We start from the raw sequence: 19,933 nt of genomic DNA on the forward strand, positions 1-19,933 counted from the left end.
TAGGGTCGCGGGGGGAGCTGGAGCCCATCCCAGCTGCCTTCGGGCAGTAGGCGGGGGACACCCCGAATTGGTTGCCAGCCAATCGCAGGGCACACAGAGACAAACAACCATGCACGTCCACACTCACACCTAGGGACAATTTAGAGCGTTCTATTTCATGTTAAGCATATCTAAATTCTATTCTGCTGTTTAATAATTGCTTAGACGTGTTTTTACGTTGATAGGTTCCGATTGGCTGTTGAAGAGAAGCAGGAAGTGATTTTAGTTCCGAGAGGTGTGTCCTCGAACGGGCTGCGGTTTTCCCTTTTAATAAAACTGCATTGAAAGGATTGCATCTCTCCTTTTGTCGTTCGTAAAGTAGAGCCATCCACTAAAAACAAGGAACCGCTCAACTTCCATATGGATCTATCACACTACGTCCAGTACGTTGGCCTACCTGAAAGGCGATGAGCCGCAGCGCGGCGTCAACGAGATCACATATCGCCGCCTGGTGGACACAGGTCAACGTTGCAGCCATCTGCACACAAAACGTCCAGCGAGTGACACACAAACCGGAGGCGGCGCATTCACAATGAGACGCGGACTTACTTGAATTCGTGAGATGGAAAGCCAAAAGAAAGGGACGGCGGAACACCGCGCTCGCGTCCTGGACCAAGGCAGATGTGGATCACGAAAACAATCCGCACGCCGCACTTCAACAGATTGTTTTCACCCGAGGGTGCCTTGCTGGATTCTGCCTCTCTTACAACATCCAAGTCCAAACGATGCATTTTTTGGACAAACATTTTATTCACGTTTGTTTTCATGTGCCAAAAATGATAAAAACTGCCATCCATCTACATACATATATTTTTTTTATACAAACATAATCATAATGCAGAAGTTAGGAAGCCATGCGACATACATGTAAAAAAATAATAAAAAAAGGCTCATGCCTTGCGGAATGTGTGATGACTCAATACACACAAACACACTTACAATGAAAATATTTTGACACAAAAAAATGTGGTCCCAAAGAAGTCGTTCAGTTCGTGAAGGTGGATGAAAATAATCCTCCATTATTTATCACCAAATGAAGCGCGTATAGCGAGAACGCCTTGAGGGCCTAAGGCATGTAACTGAATTCACTTTGCTCACCGCCGACAGTTTAAGGGGGGGGGGGGGGGGGGGGAAGAAGAACCCGCACGTTTTAACCACAAGCATTTTTTTTTTTGACAATTGGAGAGGATATTTCAAACTACGACACGATATGGGCACAAAGCGCTTAGCACAAGAGGAACACAAACAAAGATGAATTAAAAACCGCACATGATTAATTGGCTATCATTAGCATTCGAAAACACTATACACAATTGTACATTTGTTTTACAAAATGAGGTGATTTTTTTTTAGAAGAGACCCTTGCTTTTCTTCAGGTTCTTCTGCTTCCAGTTTGGCAAGGCGTTGAACTCCACCCGACTCATCTCCAGGAGTTTCTGGACAAGAAATTGCAAGAGGAATGTTACAAGCTTGTTCTGGACTCCAAAGTCGCCCCCGCTCCCCCCTTACCTTGAAGTCCTGGTCGGAGAGATAATCCTCCAGTCGGAGAGGGTCCACTCCGTCGGGCAGGGGCGACCCGGTGAGCTCCTCGAGAGAGTACTGGCGCTGACTGAGCTTGGACAGCTCCTCCTTGACTAAGGTCACTTTGTTTTTGGAGCCCTCGGTCTGAACAAACAAAAGGGGTGGGGGGGGGGGGGGGCATGTGAGGCAAGCGTAGAAAGTTGCAGTGACGGCCAAGAAAAGATTCTTCACCTTGGAGCCAATGTCGGGGTCCGTTTGCCAGTAAGGGAAGATATTGGTAAAGGTGAGAGGCTCGCAGCCCGCCGTGACCAGATACGCCTGCGGGGGGCGCCGAGAGCTCTTTTCTACAAGCGGCAAGAGGGGAAGCGCGAGAATAATTGCAGCCGGACGGACGCACGGACACACGGACGGCGACGTAAAGACGGCCGACCTCGGCAGTACTGCAGCGCCGTTTCCATGGCGCACTTCCTCTCGTTGTCCCAGCGCATCTTTGCCGAGCCCGTGCAGCGCTCCTCCTCGGGCTGCCGGCCCTGCCACAGGTACACCTCCATGCGGTTGTCCAGCAGGAAGAGAGCTGGCGCGGGCAACAGGTACGATGGGCAAAAGGCGAGGAGCGGCGTCCGCGCGGACGGACGGCGGGCCTTACCGGGCTGCCGCGCCGAGTAGAGGTTCTCCTGCAGGAAGGGCATGGCCGCGACGCCCTCCGCCACCCTGGCGGGGTACAGCTGCTCCTCGCCTTCGAAGGGGCCCGAGCCGGCGCTCAGCCGGAACAGCCGAGGGGTGTGGTTGTACTTGCCGGGGTCTGAAAGCGGCCGACGCGTTTGTTGATTATTCTTGTGCTCCGCGTGCTTGTGAGCGCCAAGCGTGGCTTTGCCGCCTCCGAAGGCCAACTTGTTTCAGGCGGCGTGGCCATTATTTGCGCACGCTTGACTGGCATGGGCAATATACGGTATATTTGGCCCTGACATTTTTCTCAACGCGTGACTGCACTTTTGGAGGAAGCGTGTAAACCTTGAAGCATGCAGTCGTAGGACTTCCTGTCCTGCAAGCCAAGAACCTTCTTGAATTCCGCAGGCTCACTCCCTTCCTCCACCTCCTCAACTTTGACACGGCCGCCGCTGCCGCCGCTCAGGCCCAACTCGGGAGGACACCTTGAAGCAGAGCGCAAACCCTCAGTCGGCCATCTCGGACCGCGCCACCCCCCACGGCGCGCGTCCTACCCTCGGCTCAGCCGGTCCACGGCCTTTTTGGCCACCCGCCTGGCACCGACATGCGCTTTACAGCCGTGCCAGACGTAGAGACGAGCTTCTGGGGCGTGGAGCAGGACGAGGACGGCCCGCGAGCGCAGGCTGGCGCCGTCGCACTCCACCTCCAACAGCGTGGCCTCCGCCTCCGCTTCGCCGCGAACGCAGAACAACCGCCAACGTTCTGGAGGGCGAGAACAAAAAGACGACGCCGGATCAGTGATCGTCAAAGTCGGGGCGCGCGGGCTCCCCCCGGTGGCCGACGAAGGATTTACCCCATCCGTTGACCGGGTCGTCTCGGCCGCCCTTGTGGATGATCAAGCCACCTTGGAAGAGCTGCAGGAAGCACGGAGGCTCTTTCCCCTGACTCACGAGCACCTGCAAACAAGCGCATTTCGGACCTTCCTTTCCTTCCGCCGCCATTGACGGAAATTGCCGCTCAAGTTCAGTGAACGACGGCGAGCACTTTGAAACGCCAACTCCTTCCGCAAAATGCAACGCGCTCCGGTTGCTCCAACGAGTGTTGGTTGCGGGCGAAAATGCGCGCGGCAGTTGAAGACCCACTTGCGAGCCCCCGAAGCTGCCCAGTTCCACCGTCTTGAGCGCCGAGGTTCCCTTCTCGCCGACGCCGGAGCGGAGGCCCTGCCAGAAAAAGCAAGCCGTCCTCTCCCTGCCCGCGGGGCCGGCGCTCAGCTCTCCGGGTTTCTGCCGCTTCCCCACTGCGGGGACAAAGGAGTGACGCTCGGGTCCCGAGTCGACGGCGGCGATGCCGAGTCTCCGCGGGGGACTCACCGAGCGCGGTGATGGAGTACTTCCATCGGATGATGTACGCGTCCCCTTGGTGGAGCTGGCCCAGGCTCTCCGCAGGCAGCTCCTCCTCGCCGTACTCCTTAATGTGCCAGGCGTCCACGGCCACCGTGGACAACTCGGCCCGCCTGCCGTCCTCCGTCCTCACCGTCCCGTGGCCCCGCTGGACGTCCACGCCCTCCAGGAAGGCGCTGACCGGCGGCGGCTCGTTGCGCAGCAGGGCGCCGGCGTCGCACGGCTGCGGGTCCGGGTCGGGCGCCGAGCGGACCGGGCTCTGAGTAGACCGATATCAACAATATGGCATCGAGCTTTTCTTCAGCCCGGGCACGTCCACGAGACCGAGGTCACGAAAGGAGGAAGTCTCCGTTCGATTCAAAAGCGCAATTAGCCAACCTCAACCTCAACCCGGCGGCTTGCGTTTTGGGGCGGATTTTCAAGAAGATTCTTGTTGAGAAGAAAATCCTCGCGCACCTTGACCTCCTCCGTCACGGCGGCCTCCTCCTTGGCCCTCTCGGCCCAGTCCAGGAACTTCTCTCTGAACAGCGACGTCTCGTTGTGCTCCGACAGGCGGCCAAACAAAGTCCAGCTGGGGCGGCCCTCCCCTCGCCTGCGAACGCCAAGCGGGCGGTTAGCCAGGTTCGCACTTGCCGGCGGGGGGGGGGGGGCCGCGTTAAATCCACTGCCGAACCCACTCAACCGTGGAACGTCGCCGTCTGCGCAGGAGGCATCCAAAGGGTTAACCCTGCAGCCGCTGTAGTCGTAGCCGCCGGCGTAGAGCTGTTTGGCCAGCTTGACCGCAACCTTTCTGTCTCCCAAAGGCACGTCCTTGCCGGTCCACACGTACACCTCGCCGCCAAAGTCAAACACCAAAACCTGAGGGGGATGAGGAAGGAGAAAAGGGAGGGTGGGATGAGAACAAAACGGAGAAGCCGATTCCATGATGACTTTGCGCGCACCTCTTTGGAATCGAGCAAGGTGACACTTGGGATGGAGGCCCACGCGTCTCGGTGAGGCACCAGTTTGTCTCCCTGCAGCCTGTAGACCCCGTTGGAGTCCAGCACGCCGCTCTCGTACAGCTCGTCCTCCTCCGGCTCCCCCGCCCCTGTGACGGCGGGAGCGGAGTGAGCAACCGGTCATGCTTTTCACTCTTTCTACCGAGAAACCCCGTTTCAACCATCTCGGACATCTTTTCCGGACATGCACCTGCATATGGGCTCTTTCCTCCCAGCAGACTCCAGAAGTCTTTGGCCCACTTGCCGTCGGCGTTGACGCCCTCCTCCAGCGCCGTCACCTGGCAGGCTTTGCAACCGAGGTCCCGCTTGGCCTGGACGAAGGACGCCATCTCCGCCGCCTGCCGCCCGCACGGCACATTCGCCAGGTGGCGGCGCCCGTCCCCCGCGCGCTCTTTCGCCGAGGCCTTACCTTGGCTTTCTCAATGACGTTGGCGAACTCGCCGCTCCACACGAAGCAATGCTTGGGCGTGATGAGAAGGAAGCAGTCGCCGCTGTTGAGGGACTTGGACGCGGGCTCCACCAGGCGCACCTGCACGTGCCTCCGACCTACGGAGGAATTGACCAAAAAATGACACCCCCCCCCCCCGCGGGAACGCCTCCCGCCTTGCCCGAGTCACGTCGTCGGCCGTCGCTGACCTTTGATGCGAATGAGCATGAGCTTGTTGAAGGGCAGCGCGCTGTTGTTGGTGACCACGTCGGTGGACTTGACGCTGCGCAGGTTGACCTTGCGGAAGTTCTCCTTGCTGGCCAGGCCCGCCAAGGCCGCGTCGGCCATGTTGGAGTGTTTGGCCACTGGGTGCACAGAAGGCAGGGATGTGGCGGGCCCCGCTTTTGGGATGCCGCAAAAGACCTTTCGGAATGGCCCGGAGTTTTCCGAGACGCTTCGCGGAAGGCGCGATCGGACTCGGCGCGACGCGTTCGATGACTGCGGGTGCGAAGGTGGCGCTTCAGTTTGAACCAAGTCGCTCCGGTCGACTCCCGCGAGGCGGCCTCGCCGTTCGCAAACCGCAATGGCGCCGCGGGCCGGTCTCTTACTGCGCTCCACTTGGATCCGCTTGCTCTCCACATTGGCGATGTTGAGCCTCTGTTCGGTGTACGCCCGGCGGATGTCGCTGCGGGCGGCCAGCGCTCTCAGAGGGTTCCTGGAGCCTCGGTACTTCCTGTAGGGTCGCACGGCGCGCCTGTGCTGGGCCACGGCCGACGTGAGCCTGAGGAAGAACGTCGCGGGTCAACGGCGGCTTTCCCCGCCGCCGTCGCCCTTCCCGCGGCCGGCCGGACCCACTTGGGCGCGTCGGCGCGGACGCGGCTCAGGTCCTCCTCGGTCACGACCGCGTCCCGGAGGGCCGAGGGCGAGGCGGACGCGAAGAAGCCGCCGAAGGTCTCGTCGTCGTCCGGGGCCATCACTTCCTTCTCGGCCTCCGCCGTCACTTCGATGGTGGACGTCGCGCTCTTGCCGGCGCCTGAGGGTGCAAACCGGGCTCTCGCAAATCGATCGGGTCCGAGGAGGAGGACCAAAAACGGAACGGAGGACACGTAGGAAGAGTGCACCTTGACTGTGAAGTTTGTCCAGGAAGGACTCCAGTTTGTCCAGCCTTTTGTCTCCTTCCACCTTGACGTCGGCGCGACTGGAGATTTCTTTGGAGCAGAGCGACGGCGTCACCGCGCGGCGGCGTTTGAGGCGCGCGGCCGTCGATTACCTTCCAGCGGCTTTGCGGGCGCGGCGTTGGACTTCTTCACGGGAGCGAGACGGGACTCGCCCTTCCCCGTTTCCGACACGAGACCTGGCGGAAGACGGCAGACCGTGAAAAGGCATACGCGGCCGCTTTGGGCGCCATCCGGATGTCGATGGGGGGGGGGGGGGGGGGGGGGCTTCTTGTCTCATAGAAACGAGGTGCTCGGCGGGCGCCACCCGGGCAGCGTCACCTCTCTTGGCCATGCGTCCGGCGACGGTGAACTGGACCGAGTCGTTGGCCGCTCCTTTGCCCTTGCTCTTCCACTGCTCCTCTTTGTCCTTGAGGATCTTCATCCTCTCAGCCAGCGACATCTTGGGCGACGCGTCCACGCTGGACTTCTGCGCAAAGAAATGGGTCGCGTCAAACCCACTTTGCGTGAGTAGAGCCCGACGGCGAAGGCGGTCACGACGGCCGAGTACATCAACGCCCCGTTGCCACCAGAGGATCAAATTCAACACGTGATCGTTCCTTTCACCGCCGGCGAAATGATTTGAGTCAACAAGCTATCGAGGCGTAATCGCATCGACGAGGGGCCGCGTCCCACATCGTTGAGTTGCGCGTACGCGACGCGCTTGCGTTGCCGTCTGGAAGTAACTGACGGTCACGAAAGATGTTTGTTGGCGTCCAACTTGCAAACCTTCCCGAGCGCAAAGGCCGGACCAGCCAAGTTAAACATCGACGGATGTCCGCCCTTTTTAAAAGTAGCTGGGGGGGAGATGCGGGGCTCCGAGGAGACAAAAAGGGCCGAGCGAAAAAGTCACCCGTGAACGTGATTTTATTTCAATGCTACGAGTGGAGCGAGCGGCGACACGCTGCGCTTTTGGTGACGGGGGCATCACAAAAACAAGAACTCGTTCGAAATGTTTTTTGGAAAAGGCGCTAGCTGGGCTTCGCCACTTTCGGGGGCGCACGACACGTGTCGTCCACTCACCTCGACGCGCGGGGAAAGGTTGACAGGCAGGATTCAAAGTCAGAGAAAGGGGGTGGAGTCTGCTGCTAGGGAGCGACAGATGTGAGGGGGGGCAGCGGGGAGGAAAGGTGGCGGGAGGAAAAAGTGGAAAAAAATTAGAATGGAACAAGTGCACGAGCGAGGAGGAGAGGAAAATCCAGGGGGGAAGGGATGCGGCCGTTCCGCAAGATTGATCGGCATCCACCCAAAGCCGGATTGGAAATCCTCCCGGGTTTGACGGCGCCCGGGGAAGAGCCGTATTTGCGCCGAGGTAACGGGAAACATCTGGAGCCACCGTGCGCGCCGAGCATCTTACATTTCCCCGCTCGCCCGCCTCTAAACCGAGGAGCAAGAAACGGGGCGGCAGAGACCACCCGCGGGCGAGGCCAAGATGCTTTCTTCAAACGCCTTGAGGTCCCGCTTTCCAATGGAACGGAAACAAAAAGCCAAAAAGGCACCTTTTTCTTCCAGGCGTCCTCGGCATCGTGGAGCTGGGTGAAGCGATCGGCGAGCGATGTCTGAATCACTTCCGACGGTTGGGGCTTCTTTGACCATTCCCTCTTTTGGCCGTCCCCGGCGCCGAACTCCGCCAGTCTGAAAGCAGAGGAAAAAAAAAAAAAAAAACGCTGAAAAGTCCAATTGCGATTGGTCTCAACGTGATTTCTAATCGTGACGCGCCATTTCCTCAGTGATGATCGGCATCCATTTGGGCCGGAGTGAGCAAATACGGTTTGGGCCAAGGGGCCCCGTCCACGTGCCGCGCCGCGCCGCGCCGCGCCGCGCCGCGCCGCGCGCCTCCTTTTCATAAACGAGCTGCGGAGGGGCGCGAACGCTCGAGGCGGAGGCGGAGACCGCCGCACCAAAGCGGCGCCGAGAAGTGAACGTCGAGGATTTTTCCCAGCCCAAATTGCTACTCGAGGCATGATGTCGGGAAAGGCCATTTTGGGTGGCCAGCGAGATTCGCAGACCTCAGTTTGCTGGAGGAGCCCCGGCTTCCGTCCAAGCTGTCCCCTTCCGACACCGAGGACGTCGCGTCCGGGCTCTCGTCCGGCGAGGGGCTGCGCATCTCCTCCGAGCCGCCGCCGCCGCCAAAGTCGCCCTCGTCCGCCACGTCGTCCGGAGACGAGTCGTCGTCTCGCCGGCGTTCCTCCTCGTCGGCGTCTTCCTCCGAGTCCGGCCGACGGCGTTCGTCCGCGTCTCGGCTCTCGGGGCCGCCGCGCGTGACGGCGCTCTGCGGGGGCGCCGCTCCCTCGCTTTGGTCGGACTCCACGCTGGTGGAGCGGCTTTTCTTCAGGATTCCCTTGATGCCTTTGGGCCCGGAGTCCTGGCGCTGCGGCGAGGGCGTCTGCGGAAAAGAAAAGACCCTTTTTACAGCCGGCCGGACGTTGAGGGAAAAGCCGCAACAATGGAGTCTCTCTCCGTCTCTCTCTCTCTCCGCTTCAGTAACTCGAGAGTTTCTGGGTCAGTGGGTTATATGAGTGAGGTGCCGGCACAGGATGGAAGGGGGGGGGGGGGGGGGTGGGATTACAACAGACCCACGGCTGCAGCGCAAATTTTGAAGCATTCTTTTTCAGATGGGATTTTTCTTTTTTTAAGATATCGAGCAAAACCCCCCCAAAAAACGGAGGAATATCGTCTGACGTCCGTTTGCGCCGCTGCCGCTCAAGCGCCGCGCTTTCGGCCCGACGCCCGCCAAATCCGTCCGACTTTCTGAATTGAGCGACTGCGAAATGGAACTTTCCCCCGATATTCGAGTCAAGAGAGCGTCCGATCTTGATGGGGGCGGTCTTCAGAGCAAACGTCAACGGGGCGCCACACAATCGGAAAGGCGATCCGCCGAGAAAAGCACGTGCCGAGACGCGCGAGGCTTCGACGAAACCCACCCTGGTTCCGTGGGGCCGCTCCCGCAACGAAGGCCCCTCGACGCCGTCTTCCTCTTCCATTTCTTGGCTGCGGAGAGACGCGAGGCACAGAAAAAGTCGTGAGCTCTCGCGCGACCCGCTTCAACGGAAACATCGCTGCCGAGACATGACGACGCATCGGAAAAGACGGCAAAGGGGGGGTCGCTTCGGCCCCCTTTTCCGCTACGGCGGCATCTGTTATTTGTTAGTACGTTCCGAGGCTTACAGAAATTCCTCGAGCTACTCGACTAATGAATCACCCCGTGCGCCGCGGGAACGGCAACGGCCGCTCGTCAATGTCGGCGCGGGACCGGGCTGACTGTAAACAGTCCAAACGAGGACAAGCGTCCCGCTGGAGTCTTTTGCAATTGCGCGAGTCATAAAAGAGAAATTCGCGGCGGGACCGGGGGGGAAAGTTGCCCCAACTACGTTCAACTGGAGCCAAACAGCCCAAAAGTCACCATCAGAACGAGAGCGGTCGTGAGGGGGGAGAGAGAGCGAGAAAAAAAAGGAAAAAAAAGGGGGGGGGGCGCAACGGATGGATGACGGTTCAAAAAGTATTTCAGAAAAGATAATACAGGACTTCCTCCATCCTTTTTTTTAATTTGTCACGCAAATGGAGGTCTCGTAGCATGCGCGCAAACTCTCCCGCAGGCTCAACAATCTTTGTCATCTTTACCGGCTCGGGGTTTCCAATCCATCGGCGTCGTCGGCTTGCCGACGCTTCACTCGGCCGCGGCTCGCGTCCTGCCGATCCTTTGGGACGAAAGACACAAAAGGTGAAAAGTGAGAAGCCCGCGGCGGCCGCTCCGAACGGCGGACGGCGGCTGTGAAAAGGCGACGCGCCCCCCCCCTCCCTCTAAAAGAAGGAGACTTCAAGCGAGGGCCCCGCCCTTTCGTCTCAGCCAGGTAGCGGGTTGGCCCCGCTGATCAGAGTTCAAAGGGCGCCCTGGGCAAAGGGATTTCGCGGCCAGATAAAGCCGTGCCGGCGCACTTTGGTTTCAGTTGTTGTCCAAAAGGTCCTCTTCTTTTTGCACGCAGGGTTTGGTGCCCAAATGTCCACGGTGCTCCAGAAGCGCACAGCCTCCTGAAGCTCCACAGCCTGTTTTAGCGCCGAGCGCGCAACGCCTCGGAATGGCTCGATTTGCTCTCTACGGAGCGGTCTCGGGTCGCGGTGGAAATGACCGTCAGGAAAATCAGCTGGCCAATTGCAAATAAGTCTTGCCGTTAACTCGCGCGCGTTCTTTTCACGTTTGCTTGATTGTCATTTACTCCACTCGATTCGCACAAAGTGCGCCACATGGGGAAAAAAATAAAAATCATCAAAAACGTGGCGCTGTGTTCACACGCCGTCCAAAAATGCGCTTACCTTTCCAGACATCTCGGCGGTAGGAGTCGGCCTGTCCCAAGTCTTGCGGTCAACTGAAAGAAATAACAGCGAGAGGGCGTTTCGTGTTCGGACGGCGCCTTCTCGTTCGAGTCCCACGTCCCGGGCCCAGGAGGGCCCGCCGGGCGTCTCGGGTGGACGTCCCCGATTTGGCTGACAAGCGGAGCCGGCCGAGACCGAACAGACTCTCCGCGGAACGGCGCGCGACCTCACATCGGAGCCCAGCAGAGCCAAAACACCTTTTCGCAAGCGCGTCAACGTATCGGGCGCGTTTGAACGAGGCAGAAGCAAGTCCAGCTGCAAAACGGGGAGAATACAAACAAACATTGTGTTCTTCTTACCCTCGGACTCGTCCGTGTCATCGGCGCCCAGATGCCTAGAAGAGAGAGAGAGAGCAAGAAGGCACGTGAGCTCCCTCAAGTGATGACAGTTCATGAGGCAGCAGTCGTAGCATCCAAACTGCACCCCCCCCCCCCCCCCAAAAATAAAAATAAAAAATAGCAGGGCATCCGACAAAGATTTTTGTCTGACTGAAGCTAGCGTCGGTCTCCATTTAACGGGCACCGTTAAATATGCACGCAGACGGCAGCTGCCTGTGGGGTGGCGGCAGTGACGTAACAGGAGGAGGGGCCGGACGCGCCCCGCTTTGAATACAATCGGCTGGGCGGGGTCAGAGGTCACAGAGACTGAGAAAAACAGACCTTCTCCAAATAATGTTTGGGCAGACATCTCCCCTTTTGCTGCTAATAAGAAAGAAAAGAAAAATCAAAGCATGTGATCGTGATGAAGGATTTCAGCCGCAGCCACTGGCGACATAACGACAATAAAGGGGGACGGGCAAGTGAGGAAAGATAAACATTGCATTCAGGGTAAGTGAGTCATCCATCAAGCACTTTCATTTCACTGCCTCCATCCTGTCCTATTTCAGATGATGTCAGCGAAAGTGGAAAGCCGCGCGAGGAAAGCGGGCCAACAGTCGCCGGAAAAAAGCGCGCAGCGGGAGTTTCGGGAGGACTTTGGAGGAATGGCTTCTCTTCTGTCCTTGTTATTGCTGGGCCATGCGACAATGAGTCAACACCACCCAAAAAAAAAGCAGCACTTGACCACGCCGGAGTGATCATGACGCGACACTGCGAGAACAAAACCAAACGTGAGTTTGGACTTCCTCGGGTGACATCCCGCCGCACCGTCGCGGCGCGCTCGGGCGGCTGGCGCGTAGCAAACAATTTAAGAAGCTCCAAATATACCGCCGAGCATCATGCAAATGCCCAATTTTAGACAAGAGCGGGAGCGGCGTTGACTGCGCGCTGCACATAGAAGGATGGCCGTTTGGCGCCGATAAAGCTGTGAACTGACAAGTTTGGATGATCGGCGGGGGAACGGAGCTCCCGTTTCCTCTGTGCTATTTTGGTCGCGCCGGCCCGCAAACATCTGGCCATACAAGGGCCAGTAATTATGCGCGTGGCTGTCATCGCGCGAGTCGACTGGGGGGTGGGCATCGCTCCACTCAATTCGATGGGCCCAAACAGTTGAACGCCGACCAAAAGCGAATTGCGCCCAAAGTGCAGCAGATGTGCCGATCACCGAGGTGTGGCTTCGCACTCGACACAGCTGAGGAAATAGCACCCATGTGAGAAGCCTCTCCTGACTGCGCTTCGTGTCGGGACCCATCTTTCTCAGATTAAGCAGAAAAAAAACAACAACAACAAAACCAAAGTCGGCGGCTCGTCAATCACGCTTCTCCTAATATGGGGCTTGATTAACCAGAGAGCGTGAAGACTTGGCACGATTGTGGTGCCACTCTCCCGGCAAGCTCCAAATGATGTCCCCCCCCCCCATCCAGAACAGACAAGTCGGAATCCGCGATTGCAGCTCAAACAGCCGCGGGGCCGTGACTCAACACGTTTCACTCCACCCAATGTGGAAAAATCTTTCAAGTCGGGACTCCTCGGGGGACATCCGAGTCCAACGGGAGGAGCTTCTGGCATGCGCGTGCGGGAAAACGCGGCGCGGCAAACTAAATAACGCTGCCGGCACATGGCCACTTTAGGAAATGCCAGCAGACGTGTTTACGCCGTTGCGCAACCTCGCATTTCCGAGGGACTCGGCGAGGCGCGCGGCCAAATGCCGAGGCGCGTTGAGCAATCACCCGAAATAATGAGCAAAGCGGCGTTATTGCGGGCGACGTCCGCTCCTTTCCTCATTCAACTTTTGGGAAACGCCACACAAACGAGTCTTGAAATGCTCACGATTGCCAAAGAGCAACGTTTGCACTTTGGCGCGGACTCCCTCACTTCTCGCGTCGGTCAGCCGCAAAGCCGTCGCCGCGCTTTGGAATCGAGATGGGCGCGGCTTTTGAGAAGAAGAGCCAAATTAGGGGGCCAATCGCAGCTCGTCATTTGCTTTTGTCATCGGCAAAAAGTATTTTGCATCCACCCCGGCCGGGCCGCTTAGAAAAGAAACAAACTCACCTCATATCGCTTGAGGTCTCCACGCGAGGCTGAACTTCGCTTTCAGAAGCCACACGGGCGCCGCGCTTCAGGAAAGTGCTTCTCTCCATCCCGCAATCGGCTTTGATATCGGCTCGACTCTCGGGGCCTCTCCTGGCGTCCGTTTGCTCCGACCCGCCGCCCTCCCGTTTTTCCTTCTCCTCGGCCGCCGTTTCGGAGGACTCCGCGATTTTCCTCTCCCGACTGCGCACGTACTTGGAGGCGAATTCGTCAGGGGCGCCGTAGCGCTCGGCCAGCTCCCGCCTGCGCTCGGCTTTGTAGCGGGCGATCCGTTCGGCTTTGGTCTCCGGGGCGGAGCTCTGCAAGGTGTCGATGGCATCCATTTGGCGCTTGGACGATGACGACGATGAAGGTCAGGCAGCGGACGCCAAGACGGCGATTGACGATTCACCAAATCAGACGGAAGCCACGTCTCACTCCATCAAAATGACAGCACTGCAAAAAAAAAAAAAAAAGAAAAAAAGAGAGACATCAATTGTCCGAGCGGGTTTTGAACAGGTGTCGCTCAAAGACTCAAGTCAGACGTTGATCGAAAACGACAGACGCTTGTCCATCGAGCGCAAGTCGGGTCAAGATGCTTTTGGGGCATCGGCGAAGTCGGATATCGCGCATCAGCCGCGTTTTGGGGGGAAAGCGTCTCAACCAGGCCTGCGCAGCGTTCGCCGTGAGAGCGGCTGAGGGAATGAGAGGTCGGCGCACGCGGGGTCGCAAAGACTCGAGCGTGCTCGTGAAGTGGAATCCGTGAGCTCCGCCCCACAACATTTTCTCTTGTGACACGAGTCGAGCTTGAAGAAATCTCACGGGCCCTCGCGCTGACTCGCGGCCACCTGCCGGGGCGGTGAGAACAAGCCAGAATCGGCTTTCGCTCTCTCCCAAGAGCAATAAAGCTGTGAAATGCGTTTCACCCCGACCTCTCGGAATCCTCCCCCACTTGACAAAACACAGCCAGGATAAAGCGCAGCCGCTTTCGCACGGACTTTGTGCAACATCCGAGAGCAACGCTAGATTTGGGATTCGCTGCGTCGCGAGCCCGCGGCCAAACGCGGAACTCAACGCGCGAGGCGGTCGAGTTCGATGACAAACAATGACAGCGAGCGGCCTTTCGACGGGCTGGAAGAGGAAGAGGCATCATCATCATATGCGGTCTCGGGGCAGGCCCGGGCGCACCCCCCTCATTTGCAGGTCAGCATCGACCGGCCAATATTTCCTAAAAAGTAAGAAAGAGGAGTGACGCTGCTACAACGGCGGTGTTGTCAATTGGGGGGCGGCTAACTTTCGCACCCCAAAGGATCCAAATCCAAAAACATGCCGAGCGGCAGTGCAAAGCGTTCGTCGGGAGCCCCGCTGCGTAAAAGCGGCTTTAGCGCAGCGGGGCCTATTTTTTTTTTTCCGTCATGATTTCACCACCAAATATGGTTTCGGCGGCGAGCTCGGCTGGCGTAGCCAAAAGGAGCAAAGCGATCTCAAATGAAGCAGACTCGTTTGGCTCGCGCCTTCCTCACATGGCACTCGTATGCCGGCCAAATGCCTTAAGGAGGCAAACAAGGCGATTTCAGGCTTACGTAAGCCACCGAAGACGACTCCCTAAAAAAGGGAGGGCACGCCAAGCGCAGGAGAGCGATGGCGGCCACAACGTCGATGGCGCTCCTCGCTTGGGGAAGGCGTGCGCCGTCATTCTTTCAAGCAGCCGCCGCCAAAAGTCAGTCATACGTTTGCGGGAATCCAAAAGCGGGACCCGCCGTTGTCGGTTGCCCGACTTGGCTCTCACAAGCGCGCCCGCCCCGCTCGCTACGCGGCCGGACCGGTTCGACCGGCAAATTGGTATTTCTGCTCCTCGAGGGCACGCGGCCTCAACGGGAAACGTCATACTCGACAAATGTCCCGAGGCCTCTTCCGAGGGGGCCGCCGAAGAGGAAATGCCAAAGGCTCGCGCGGACGTGCGCCTGGAAGCTCGACGTGAGTCGGGAAGTCCTTTCCAAAACCACTTGAGTTCCAGGCCAAGGAATGCAACGCGAAGAACGCGGCAAGACGCGACAAGAATTTCAGATGAGAGGATAAGAGGCGAGTGAAGCGCGGCGCCGTCGGGTTACTTGGGCTCAGGTGTCGATGCCGCAGGACGGGAGTTGAAAAGGGAAGGCGCGACGTGCTAACCAGCTCGGGCGGGCGCCAATCGCATCCACGGAGGCCCACCCGGCCGACAGGCCGGAAGGAATGCCGGAGACGCGCCCACTCGTAAACTCTGCTTTCTTTGGAGAAAAAAAAAAAAAACATCATCAGGGGGGGTAGATCGCCATCCCAGTTGTCGCTCCTCTCACGAGCAATGCTTGAAGAGGCCTCGTTGCCGAGCGTGGCGTTTGTGAAATGCGGCGGCCGCGTTCCGCTGCCGATAGGCGCGGCGGCAAACGAGACCTCGACGCTATTTCTTGTCAGGCCCACAAACATCTCGGGGCGTCCGAAGGATCTTCCGGCAAACCGCGTCGAGACGCGCGGCCCCGAAAAGAGAGGATGCGGTCGGGTCCCGACACATTCTTCAAACCGACGACAGTGCGTGGAGAGAGAGAGAGATGGTCGCCACTTCACTTCTGGGGCAAAAGCCATCAATTGCAGAAAGCAGAGTAAACACGAAAAGCCACCTCCCGGACAAGCTCTTCAAGCCGCGGAATGTACCGGCGGGGCGGTGGACTCATGCCGGCATGCGCTTTGCTTTCGAAAGCGACGGCTAAGCGCGTACGGCGCTCGGAGGATCCGACCTGCCGGCTTTTAATGGCGGACGTGGGCCGGAACGCTTTGGCCCCGCTGAAATGCGAGCGGCCCAATAGAATGCTTGAAAAGGCCGTTGCTCCAGATCGCGCGCAAGCACGCGACTCGGCTCTCCCCTGCCTAGGAGTGAGAGCAAAAAGCAGGCGGCGGGGCTTGCGGTGGCAGGAGGAGGGGGGGAGAAAGGGTGCGTATCGGGTCCACCCCGCGAAGGGAAAGGAGACGGGAAGCGGGCCGAAGAGAACGGGCCTTTGCGGGGGCGGATGTGACGGCTTTGCGTCTCCGGGGCGCCGTGCGGGCCGAGCGTGATGTCGCAGGACAGGAAGGTCAAAACAGGGCCCGAGACTAATCCGCCGCTCTGTACTCCCCCAAAGCCGTTTTACCAGAACTCCCGCCGAACGAAGCCGGTCAGCCGTAAGCCGGTTAACACAACGAGGCCCCCCTGCGCTCCTCGTCGAAGCGCCACTGACCTGCTTTTTTTGGGGGGGGGGGGGGGGGCAACGCGACTGCCGGCATGTGGAAAAGGTCTTTCCGCCGGTGTGGCCGCTTGAGAGCGCCTCGTTGTCGCGGGGCACCGCAACAACTCGAATCGACTTTCAAGCTCCAACATTTGGATGTCCTGTATGCGCACGGGGGAGAAACAGCCAAAGGGGTTTTCCTTTTTCCAGGTCGTAGCAGCGCCGTTTGGTTTCAGGTTTCAGCTCCCTCGCGGCATTTGACAAGTGAGAGACGGGCTGGATTTTTCGGGACTTTGATGCCTCACTCGATGTACTTTGGAATCATTCCAAGTTGAAAGGGTTGCGCCTTCAATTCCACTTGACAAAGACCACCGCAATCACCGTGCCGTGCATCACAACAACAGATGGGGGGCGCCACCTGGTATTTTCTTTCCTGGTGGAGGAACAACAATGGAGGCGAAACATCTGTCGGACAAAATACGGTCATGGCAGGTCAATGGAGCTGCGAGCGTTGTGAGCGATTTGCTCGATTTCTATACACAGACCGGCTTCTTTGTCCTCGGTTTCCGGCCTTCTGTTTGCTGCCTTGAGCGGAGCCATTTAATGTGCCCGACGGGAACACCCGCGACGCGCTGACACACAAGTCAAGAGAAGCCGGCGCAAAGGCACGCCGCTTCCGGCTCGAGGATGCAAGTATGACGAGGAGCGCTCTTCATTCCGGACCAACTCAACTGCTCCTCAACATCCTTGTTTCCGTCCGATTGTGGCGCCTGACGGCAGAGCGCTCAAACTACGAAACTCGCCGGCTCTGAACTTAAACGCGCATTCTCGTTAACGCATTCACTCCCAAAGACGATTTTAAACGTCTTTTCAGACTTGGTCCAGAATCGGTTGGTACTGAATGAGTTAACAGTCCGAGGTCTACTTTTTTTTTTTCTTCAGTCAGGCAACTTCCAGGTGAAGGTCGCACTGTATTGATTCACCTCTTCCAAAATGTCCCATCTGGAGCCCAACCTCGCCGTATCAGAACGTGGCATCACTGTCAACGGTCATACGAATGCAAACGTCTCTCAAGTCAACACGGTTTGCATTTCTAACTGCCGTGCTGAAAAAAGCCTTCTGCGAACTCTTCCTCCTTACAGGAGTTCTTTGTTTTCGCAGGTGTTTAAATAGACCGCATTCTCACAGTGTTTCAAGGACTGCCAAAAAGATTTTGCCACACGGCAACATCTTTTTCAACAGGGTGGCTTTGCAACGACCCATTAAGGATGGACAATAGGCCCAACAGACATCACCGTGAGCAAGTGGAAAGTCGGTGTCGCGTATTACACGGGAGATTACGGTAGAAGGCATCCTCCCGAGCGAACGACCGGAACGCGGAGAGAATGCCGATTAAGGAAGGAAACTGTTGCAACTGGTTGAGTCAGGGAATTGCAGCCTTTTAACGCCAATCTTCCACCGCAAGACAACAACGAAAAACAAATCCAAAGCGACGTGCCCATTACTCATTACTGTGAAGAAACAACAAATGATCGGTCACATACCTGCAATGAAGGTCGCCGCCGATGTATCCGCGGGAGCTGTCAGACAAAACACGCCGGCTGACACATTAACCGGGAGATTATGTGTTCAAAATGGAACTTTAAAAGCAAACTTTTAAAAAAAAAATGCAAACGTTGCCAAGCGAGATACTCTACGAAGGGCGGTACGTTTGGCCGCCACGCGACGGACTGACTGACTGACTGATCGAAACAATACAAATGAGAAAAACAGGCTTTGTTCAAATAAGTCGAAAAGCAACACGTTTGAGCCCCTCGCCGGAGCGGAGGTGAGTGCTCCGAGTGGTGCTGACGTCGAGAAGCGAGCGAGAGGTGGCAGACGGTCGCTCGGCAGTTTTGCGGTCATCGCCAGCAGAAATCGCTTTCTCGCTTCTGATTGGCTCACGCCGCTGGAGGGGGGCCGTGTTGCGTTCAGGAACACCCGGAAATGTTGCGAACCGGCGTCGGTCTCAAGACGATTGATTTCCTTCTCAGTACAAAACAAAAGCAACATTCAATTTTGGGGCAAACGATAACATCTGCGCATCGAGCGCAAATATGTATACAAAACATTACAAATACATGTAAATATCAAATGGAAACACACACACGGTGGGAACGTAATATTTGATTAAAAAAACAAAACAAAAAACGACACCAATTTCGAGCCTGCGCTCCATTTAACTTTTGGTCACCGTTTCTTTTTTTAGGTCGGCGTTAGCTGCCATTTCTTTCGAAATGTTTCAGGTGCTCAAAATAGTACAACTGTCCTTTTTGAATTTTAATATGAAGCCAAGCGTTACAGGCTCGCTAACTGACTGGATGCCCATCCATCCATCCATCCATCTTCTACCGCTTATCCGGGGCCGGGTCGCGGGGGCAACAGCTTTAGCAGGGAAGCCCAGACTTCCCTCTCCCTAGCTACTTCTTCCAGCTCTCCCCGGGGGATCCCGAGGCGTTCCCAGGCCAGCTGGGTGACATAGTCACTCCAGCGTGTCCTGGGTCTTCCTCGGGGTCTCCTCCCAGTGGGACATGCCCGGAACACCTCACCAGGGAGGCGTTCAGGAGGCATCCGAATCAGATGCCCAAGCCACCTCATCTGGCTCCTCTCGATGTGGAGGAGAAGCGGCTCGACTCTGAGCCCCTCCCGGATGACCGAGCTTCTCACCTTATCTCTAAGGGAGAGCCCGGACACCCTGCGGAGAAAACTCATTTCGGCCGCTTGTATCCGGGATCTCGTTCTTTCGGTCACGACCCATAGCTCGTGACCATAGATGAGGGTTGGAACGTAGATCGACCGGTAAATTGAGAGCTTCGCCCTTCGGCTCAGCTCCTTCTTCACCACGACAGACCAATACAACGTCCGCATCACAGCAGACGCTGCACCGATCCGCCTGTCGATCTCCCGCTCCCTCCTGCCCCCACTCGTGAACAAGACCCCAAGATACTTGAACTCCTCCACTTGGGGCAAGATCTCCTCCCCGACCCGGAGGGGGCACTCCACCCTTTTCCGACTGAGGACCATGGTTTCAGATTTGGAGGTGCTGATTTTCATCCCAACCGCTTCACACTCGGCTGCGAAACGCTCCAGTGAGAGTTGGAGAGCCCTGTTTGAAGGAGCCAACAGCACCACATCATCTGCAAAAAGCAGGGATGCAATACTGAGGCCACCAAAACGGACGCCCTCAACGCTTCGGCTGCGCCTAGAAATTCTGTCCATAAAGATTATGAACAGAATCGGCGACAAAGGGCAGCCTTGGCGGAGTCCTACCCTCACTGGAAACGATTCCGACTTACTGCCGGCAATGCGAACCAAACTCTGACATCGGTGGTATAGTGACCGAATAGCCCGTATCAGGGGGTTCGGTACCCCATACCCACGAAGCACCCCCCACAGAACTCCCCGAGGGACACGGTCAAACGCCTTCTCCAAGTCCACAAAACACATGTAGACTGGTTGGGCGAATTCCCACATACCCTCGAGGACCCTGCTAAGGGTGTAGAGCTGGTCCACTGTTCCACGGCCGGGACGAAAACCACACTGCTCCTCCTCAATCTGAGGCTCGACTTCCTGAC

At 57.5% G+C, this 19,933-nt stretch overlaps 1 protein-coding gene across 3 annotated transcripts; it reads right to left on the reverse strand.

The window, feature by feature from the left end:
- Positions 1–1,378: 1,378 nt before the first annotated feature.
- On the reverse strand, positions 1,379–18,228 carry LOC147189333 (supervillin-like). 3 transcript variants are annotated; one of them, XM_086137871.1, is made up of 30 exons: positions 17,864–18,228; positions 15,195–15,350; positions 13,066–13,539; positions 10,936–10,970; positions 10,577–10,629; positions 9,887–9,963; positions 9,190–9,256; positions 8,275–8,651; positions 7,765–7,900; positions 6,548–6,695; positions 6,322–6,405; positions 6,173–6,259; positions 5,907–6,084; positions 5,660–5,832; positions 5,261–5,416; positions 5,034–5,170; positions 4,815–4,962; positions 4,568–4,713; positions 4,309–4,484; positions 4,083–4,218; positions 3,597–3,885; positions 3,369–3,523; positions 3,080–3,182; positions 2,781–2,988; positions 2,572–2,711; positions 2,207–2,362; positions 1,991–2,134; positions 1,792–1,904; positions 1,549–1,704; positions 1,379–1,475 (listed from the first exon to the last, which is right to left on the reverse strand). In XM_086137871.1, exons 3-30 carry the CDS (start codon positions 13,425–13,427, stop codon positions 1,389–1,391), a joined length of 4,227 nt encoding a protein of 1,408 aa, XP_085993997.1. In that variant the 5' UTR covers positions 13,428–13,539; positions 15,195–15,350; positions 17,864–18,228; the 3' UTR covers positions 1,379–1,388. The 3 variants fall into 3 exon arrangements, with proteins under 3 accessions (XP_085993997.1, XP_085993996.1, XP_085993998.1); XM_086137870.1 differs by lacking the exon at positions 15,195–15,350; XM_086137872.1 differs by lacking the exons at positions 15,195–15,350; positions 17,864–18,228 and adding an exon at positions 14,667–14,827.
- Positions 18,229–19,933: the final 1,705 nt, after the last annotated feature.

Source organism: Hippocampus guttulatus, chromosome 19 (genome assembly GCF_054856545.1).
Source record: "Hippocampus guttulatus isolate MCC_2025c chromosome 19, RoL_Hgut_1.0, whole genome shotgun sequence".
NCBI lineage: Eukaryota > Metazoa > Chordata > Actinopteri > Syngnathiformes > Syngnathidae > Hippocampus > Hippocampus guttulatus.